Source organism: Octopus bimaculoides, chromosome 8 (genome assembly GCF_001194135.2).
Source record: "Octopus bimaculoides isolate UCB-OBI-ISO-001 chromosome 8, ASM119413v2, whole genome shotgun sequence".
Classification (NCBI taxonomy): Eukaryota; Metazoa; Mollusca; class Cephalopoda; order Octopoda; family Octopodidae; genus Octopus; species Octopus bimaculoides.
Window position 1 is genome coordinate 80,309,611 of NC_068988.1, and position 8,914 is coordinate 80,318,524.

General features: G+C 35.2%; 1 protein-coding gene across 2 annotated transcripts in view; it reads right to left on the minus strand.

The window, feature by feature from the left end:
• Positions 1-8,914, minus strand: part of LOC106873410 (ceramide kinase-like protein) — a 195,833-nt gene that overhangs the window by 90,362 nt on the left and 96,557 nt on the right. For both annotated transcript variants that reach the window (XM_014920765.2, XM_014920764.2), the window contains exon 2: positions 5,718-5,865. In XM_014920765.2, the coding sequence (XP_014776251.1) occupies positions 5,718-5,865 (148 nt within the window). The remainder of the gene's footprint in view (positions 1-5,717; positions 5,866-8,914) is intronic.

The following is an 8,914-nucleotide window of genomic DNA, read 5'->3' on the forward strand; positions in this document are numbered from 1 at the left end:
AGGAAGAGTAATGGCAGGGGGACAATAACGGTAGGGATGCAGTAATGCCAAGGTGTAATAAGTGAGATTACAACAGTTATTTCTTTGAAATTGCATTCACTTTCGGCACTGTCCGCGAAATTTTAAGCAATGTGGATCTGAGTTTATTTGTTATTGAATACATATAACTTTCACTAAATGTATTGAGTGCTACATTCTTTGGGTTTTTTTTTTACTCCTAGGTATCTGTGTGTGTGTGTGTGGGGGGGGGGGCTTAAAGATTTTCAAATACTCGTATATTACCATTTTTCTCTTTCAGGTATTCTTATGATTTGAAAGAAACTTGTGCTGTGTTCTTTAGTTTTATTTGTAATTTTGAGATTCATTTATATCTTTATTTATTTATTCACTGTTTTTTTTCTTTCCGCTTTTGTTTTTCACTTGCTTTTCCAAACATATTGACGGCATTGTCTAGCGACGTCAGCTCTACTTAGTATTGAAAAAGACAAACGATAACATTCATAGCTTTTTCTCGTTCAATAAATAACATTAACTTGTTTATCTCGTTTCTAAAAGTTTGGATAAAGCTGTTGTTTGAGGGGGAGAGAGGACTGTGTCGAATGTTTGGTATGGAGAAGGTCAAATTGTTAAAGGAAACAGACTATTCAATAATTCAGAGTTGCTTGCTTTAAGATTCATTTGCGCTTAGTTAGCTTTTAGAAACATCATTATAACATAAATGAATTTGTAACTTCTCAAACACTTTGGCAATGTATTAAGAAGTAGATTTAAATGAACATCGTGTTTAGGTGATTGTGTGCATGTGTGATGAGGCATTAAAATAAAACTAGACATCTATTTAAATAAACGCACGTATTCTACATATTTTCCTTGAATTATCTCTCTGAAATTAATTGCATTCTATTTCATTTATCAGGCTGCTAATCTTCCCCGAAGAAATATTCTCTTTGCATTTACTTCTCTCTCTCTCTCTCTCTCTCTCTCTCTCTCTCTCTCTCTCTCTCTCTCTCTCTCTCTCTTCTCTCTCTGTCATACACATTCACAGAAGCATGCTGCACACTCACATACACACAGACGTATGCATATACCAGCACACATTCATGCATATACACCAACAGGCGTGCTTAGAGAAACATAGATACATATACATACATGCACGCATATGTATGTATGTATGTATGTATGTATGTAGATAGATAGATAGATAGATAGATAGATAGATAGATAGATAGATAGACAGGTAGGTAGGTAGGTAGGTAGATAGATACACATGCATACATACGTACATGCAATGCATACTTAATTGCACATACAAGCATGTAAGTAAGTATGTATGTATGTAAGTAAGTATATATGTATGTTTATAAATTACCTTTACAATTTTCAAAATTTCTTATATCTATCAAAGTTGAGATCGTCTAGATATGTTGCGTACAACCAATTGAGGAAGTGTTCTGATATTTCTAATAAAACTTTATTTGTTTGCCTATGTTTTCTGATAAACTTTGCCGAGTTATCCTTGATTTTCATATTTTTTCTGAACTTTTCAAATTGTGAATGTAATTTATGGACATCCTGTAAATGTGTATGTGTGTGTGTGGGGGGGGGGGGGGTTCTGTCAATTTTTTTTTATCGCTTTAGCAAAATGTACTCTCAATACATTTGAGTTATTCATGTTTTATGTACTGTAGTTTCTTTTTTTTTTTTTTTGCTACAAACTACTTATGTTTCATGCGAGGATTAGGAACCGAGAAAATACTGAAAAACACATACAACAAAATACGGAAAGTTACTAAACTCCAACAGTGGGAAAACGGTAGTACTGTCATCAACTGATGCAAAGGTATTAGGATTAGCCTAGAGTTAACTTCATGCAATTCCATATCCTGGACTTTTACCCCTTGACATTTCTGACCTTTGTTGGTCAAAGCAATTGATTCACTAGCAGATACGTCAGCAACGATGATTCAGACATTGAAATGGTGATGCATGCCTGTAAGACCCTCCTCTGAAAAAGAGTCGGCTTTGGTTAAAAAGTGTGAATCAGAGGGCCTATTTGATATTTCAATAGACTTTTTCATAGTGCTGATATATGCGATCTAGTTGGCTTATATTTAATGGATGTGCTAAAAACCAAAGTTCTCCTCCATAGCCGAGGCGATAAATTAAAAATATCACATGGCAGTGATGGCTCTATCCTTGATACCTTTAGTAAATAAAAGCTTATAGCCGTGTTTACAGTAGCGACTAACCTAAGGTCATCTTCCTAGATGCTTCTCTGGAACTAGATCCAGACACCTACAAACCATTACATAAGTAGTAGTAGTAGTAGTAGTAGTAGTAGTAGTAGTAGTAGTAGTAGTAGTAGTAGTAGTAGTAGTAGTGGGAACGCACTGTAATAGCGCGTCGCTGCATCCACCACTTGTTGGTGATTCCCTACTCCTGACGGATGATACCTTTGCTCTACTCAGGCGCCAACCCTCCAACCCAAGGGTCAGTTTGGGTGGTCGTTGCTGGCGAGGGTTTTATGACGTCGGAGTGCAAATCCTAGTCGCCTTTTACGACACGCAGAGGAGACGTTGGATTTATTCTTTCACATGCCAGTCTCCACGCAGTACTAGAGTAACATGAAATGAAGTGTTTTGCTCCAGAACGCAAAACGAACTGGCGATTGTAAGTGCAACGTCCTAACCAGCAGGCCACACATTTTACATAAAACCAATAAGAAAGTTAAATATATAAACAAACAATGTTTCTAAAAACATATTAACTTCTATTGTTTTTAGAAATGTCATTAGTAGAATTTCTAGCCACTTCTCTTCTATAAATAAATACAAAATAAAGCGGCATAATATCTCAACTGGGCACTAGTAAATAATGGATAACACGATAAAGTCTCATACTCTTCAACCGGCATACATTTAGGGCCTAAGAACAGATCTAGGAGAACAATATGGTCCGCTCCGCTTTTCTCTTTAGTTGTTACGACTAATATAGGAAAAAATTCCTGGCCCCGATAGATAAGCATTTCCTTGAAGGCAATAGGTATTTTGGGCAAATGTCTTTTACTAGTCTCGGGTCAACCAAATCCTTGTGAGTGGATTTGCTAGATAGAAACTGAAAAGAAGCCCATAGCATATGTAGATATGTATTTATGTGTGTGTGCTTTTGTGTCTGTGTTTGTATCCGTACTATCATTTGACAACCGACATTGGTTGTCAAATGATAGTACGGATACAAACACAGACACAAAAGCACACACACATAAATACATATATACATATGCTATGGGCTTCTTTTCAGTTTCCATCTAGCAAATCCACTCACAAGGATTTGGTTGGCCCGAGACTATAGTAAAAGACACTTGCCTAAGGTGCCACGCAGTGAGACTGAACCTAATGTCATGTGACTGGGAAGCAAGCTTCTTACCACACAGTCACGCCTGCGCCTATATATATATAGCAGAATCGTTAGCATGCTGTGTGTGTGTGTATGTATATATGTATATATACACACACACACACATACACACCCACATGTATATATATATGAGACCAAACTATACGTACGCCGCTATATGTATATAAAAAAGAATACAAAAATGGGACAAGAACGCAACAGGCGACAACAAAACATCCAGATAGTTGAATGATACAAAAAGGGACATGAAAAAACAAGGACGGGTCATTTGGAGTTTTCTTTCGTCAGTCGAGTTCCAGATTATCTTTGCAGTTTCGGCTGGTTATACTCGAGACTGCTCCAATCTGGCCAGCCCCAAGGAAAATCTAAGCTAAGAGCACTAGATTCCATTTTTTTTCGTCCCTCCCTAATTCTTCTATCCCTCTGCTTCTACCTCTACTTATCTCCTCTCCTTCTACGTAACCTGTGTTCCGCCAAGCCTGACCCTTCTTTCTTGGTTCGACTACGATCCGTGCAACATCTATATTCCTTCTCATGCCTGTCATCTCTTATGCCCTAGCTGTTTGGCTTTCCTTCCACACACGCCAGCTTAATTTAATTTATTCTTAGTCGAAAGACACCTGTTGTTAATGTCTTGTTGTTTACATTTGTATTTGTGTACCATTTCTCCGTTTTTTCCCGTCCTTGTTTTCGTATACATTTGCTGCTTTCTTCCAAGAAATCTAGTGCTCTTAGCTTAGATTTTCCTTGGGGCTGGCCAGATTGGCGCAGTCTCGAGTATAACCAACCGAAACTTCAAAGATAATCTGGAACTCGACTGAGGATAGAAAACTCCGAATGACCCATCCTTGTTTTTTCATGTCCCTTTTTGTATCATCGAACTGTCTGGATGTTTTGTTGTCGCCTGTTGCGTTCTTGTTCCATTTTTTGTTTTCTTTACATATATATATATATATATATATATATATATATATATATAAGGCGTAGGAGTGGCTGTGTGGTAAGTAGATTGCTGGATGGAGAACAAGACATGTCAAAAGTTAGATGAACTCAAAGGTGTCACTGCCTATCCAATATTGTTTAGATATGCACACTAAATATGTGTGTGTATGTTTAGTGGCATGTTGTCATTTCATTCCAAGAAGGCATAGAAGAAATAAGTCGCCATCATCTCCACAGCTTCGAAGTCAGTAGCGGCAGATCGGTGGGAGGAACTGATGTAGGTGGCAACATGCCATAATACTCGGTTAGAAGCCATGATATAAGATAAACATGTGGCATGATGTTTTATGGCCTGAGCACACGCTTAGTTAGATAGTACCGAGAGGCCTGGAGATTCCTTCAACCAATTTGGCTATTTTCTGCGTTTTCATAGAAGTTCAGTTCTCCTGAGATTACATTTCTTCTTAAAGATTATATTCCGTAGCAAGCATTTGGACCAGATCCCAGTGCTAAGAATAACTTCCACCTTCTGTCTCTAAAAAGAATCGTGAATGCTGCCCTTCTCATGAAACCATTAAAATATAAACAATATAATGGTATTAGACCAAAGTACACTCATAAAAATAGATAATAGATACAGTCATCAAGAATAGGACATTTTGATTAAAATTCAAATGTAACAAGAGAATATGGCTAGTGACCAAGATATTCCACTTAGTACTTTCTTGACGGCTCCTCAGCTTCAATATAACCAGATCATGTTTCTACGCTGTCCATATATTTCACATATAAAAATATAGATATATTTAGATATATTTTCTCTCACTGACATTTTCTCCAAATCCATTGTCTTTACTGTGAGAGATATACTAGCACGGGATTTCTTGGGGGTACTTTAATGTTAATTTATAACTGGACGAAGGAATATCAACAGAACACAATTAATACATTTAACTTCAAAAGCGTTTGAATTAACGATTTCCCAATTATATAATGCTCTTGTGTTGAATTTTATAAATATTCCTTCAGAGGAAAACCAATCATATTTCCTTTAAAGAACTGGTCAATTTTCTCAGTGCCAGAAAATTTGTTGTGATATATAAAGCTAAATAAGTTGCTTATAGTAGTAATGACTTACATGTTTTACTCAGTTCTTTATTCTGCCTTTACATATATTCAAACAACTATCATAGAATAATTGTTTCCGATCACGTTACGTGGGGAAAAACTACAGCAGCCTCTCCATTTCACACGTCACCTAATGTCCTTTGATGTTGTTTTCTCCAGATATAAAATGTGTCTGATATATGAAAGAAAGATACTCATAAAATACTATCAGTTGTTCATTAACATACCTGCTTCGGGATTCAATGACATCGGAGTCCAGCTAACTGTATTATTGGCCCTGGATAATACCACATCATAGCCAATGTTCTTTATATGGAAAACGTCCCTTAAATCAGCCGAACTATTCGATGCAGTCAATGGAGACGACGGTTCCATCTAAAATAGAGAAAAAGACGTCTATGTTATTGTTATAGAAATAATGATATTAATATTGATTGACAAAAGAAGTCTCAGATAGTTTAAGCAATCTCTTGATTCTAGCTCAACACGTCAATTTACTGTGTTTCTAAAGTTCTTTAAAATATCAATTTTATATTTAGGAAGATAAACAATGTTAGAAGTTATACAATAGTTGGAGCCGTTTAATCATAGGTGGTACCACTTAATGTTAGCTGTGCCTTTTAATCTTAGATGGCACCATTCATTCTCATACACACAGCGCTTTTGATTCTTCTCTTTTCACCAAAGCATTCAAGTAACTTGTAAACAGTTTCTCTTTAAATTTTTGTTAGAAGCTGCCATCAATTGTCACTGTCTTTCAACGAACAAGTTCCTTAAATCATGAATGTGAACTATTTTAACATTTATTGACGCTAAAATACAGAAGTTACTTATTTCCACGAATTATAATTCTCTTGCATCTACTTTTTGACTCCAACTTTATAAGATCCCATAAACAATCTTCAATCTATACCAGATCTATGACTTCTTAATGTTAACAAGTAATAGTATATGTTTTATGGTCCAATAAACCAATGCGTGCAGACAGGAATGTCGAATAATTTTATGACTGACTCAGTATTCTGTATTGGTGAAGTTTGTTTGTGTGTGGGTAATTGTTATTCAGATACCAACCACCACTATATTATATATAGAAGGTCTTTAAAGAGGAAATTAAACTATCGCTATATTGAAAACGATTTGTACTTCTCTAAGGCTTAACACTTAAAGAGTATTGGCTACATTAATTGAAATGAAATGGTTTCTTACAAAGGCAAAAACCTGAGATGAGGGGTCGATCCAAGAATGTTTTATTATACAATACAGTATTTTAAATCAACAGATTCTTTTGTAAGTAGATGTTATAGAAGTCAGATAAGTTTCTGAAATATTAAAGTCAAATCGGAAAGTAGTCGTTACTAGTCGAGCAGCTGTAGATTCATTAGTTCAAAATTAAATGTTAGATGTCTTCACAGGGTCATTAGTTTTATTATGATCTATACAAGTGAATGTAGTTTGCATTTCAAATTTTGATCCGGGTCAAAACATAAAAACCTCTGAACCAGGACTCAAAGTCCTTCAGATGTCTGATATAAGAGATCTAAGAAAGCAGTACATCACAAAATTAATTGTTTTAAAAACAACATTGAACACGTATCTTAAATGATGAACAAAAGTCAATAATATATAAACATTGTAAACAGAAATCAATTAAAACATTATCGTCAATTTCAGTTTAATTAATAATTAAATTGCTTTAATAATTATATTATCAGTATTACCACTAAATATTTAATTTTGTGTTCTATACATTAAACTGTAAATATTCATTAAACTTTAAATATTCTCTGTTATACTTGTATGGTATGTATGTAAAAATGGTGGAAATTTTACAATATTTGATTCTTCACAAAAGAGTGAAAGATAGAAAAAAGAACACGTGCAAAAAGCAATTAGGAAAATTTGTAATACACTTTCATGCGTCTTAACGTTTCAAGTAGGGGGTTGTCTAGGAAGATCGGTAGAACTCACTTTTTTCCGGCATTCAAACTTATAAAAACAAATGTTAGTCTACTGTAGCATGATAGAGAAATCAGGATGTAGGTGTAATAAACCCAGTTTATAGACAGGGTTGTTGTTTTCGATTGTGTGAAGACATCAGGAATAGCAACACCAAAGATAGTGTTAGATATTACTATACTTTATAGATTCTAACCGGAAGACATGGCAGAAAATATAGCACAAGGAATCAAGAACTCCTAAATGTCAACTAAATGCACTTGAAGATATTTGACTACAGTATTTTCAAATCTCTCATGGAAAGTGAATTGTTTTTGGTCTTATTTGTCAGAGATATTTCGGATAGGCTAAACATTTACAGTTTAAGTTTAGAGTTAGTGTTAAGTTTACAGATAGTGTTAGGTTTAGAGCTAGTGTTAAGTTTAGGGTTAATGTTATTTATAAAATTAATGTTAGGTTAGGGGTGAGTAATTCGTAATAGGTTTGGCATGTGCTGGTTTTTGGTTTATCTTAGATTTAGCTTGAGGATTATATTTAGTGTTAGAATTGTATTAGGTAATACCGTGTTTGGTTTAGGGTCAGGATTAGGCTTATGTTGAGGATTATTGTTACATATAGTGTAAAAATAGAAATATTCCAACTGTGACCATTCCGTCTCTTACTTTCAGTCAAAGCTTATCTACGACTACATTATCCACAGTTTGCGGTGGTTTTAGGGAGACTTGGTAGCTATTTCTAGCAGGTTGAGGGAATGTGTAAATGTACCACGCTGGTTCACTCCACACAGTTTTCAAGACAGTTTTCAAGACAGGATTAGGAGGTTTGAAATCCATGTTTGAATGATGATCTTCTATAAACTTTTAGCAAAGATAGTTCTCAAGATTTGACATAAAATGTAAAAAGGAAAATGCAAACATTTTCGAGTGAAACGTTATCTTACTAATTCAGTCGTGACGAATTCAGTGTGAGGAGTGGATTGTTAAAAATATATTGCGATTGTTGTGTCTTGCACCTTAAATTCTAACAAGCTTGCAGTTGTAGATATATATTTAGACCTTAATCCTTTGACAGGCAGATAGTTTTTTTTAAATATTTGTGGAGTGGACGAATTTATTGGTTTCTGTCAAAAGATAACTCCAAAGTGAAGACCAAAAACAGTGCTAGGTCAAAGTGAAGGCCGAGCTGCAAAATAATTAATCAAATAAATGAATCGATAAACGATCAAATTAATAAACAAGTCTAGCCTCAGCTAGTGTCCATATAGCACCTTGACCAGCAAAATTATTTATAGTAGGGATTTGTCATTTTTCAGGTCGCTTACACATGTCCGGTCATCTGCCTTTTCAGAGTTATCTGGTCGTCTGCCTTTTCATGATCTGCCTTTTCAGAGTTATCTGGTCGTCTGCCTTTTCATGATCTGCCTTTTCAGAGTTATCTGGTCGTCTGCCTTTTCATGATCTGCCTT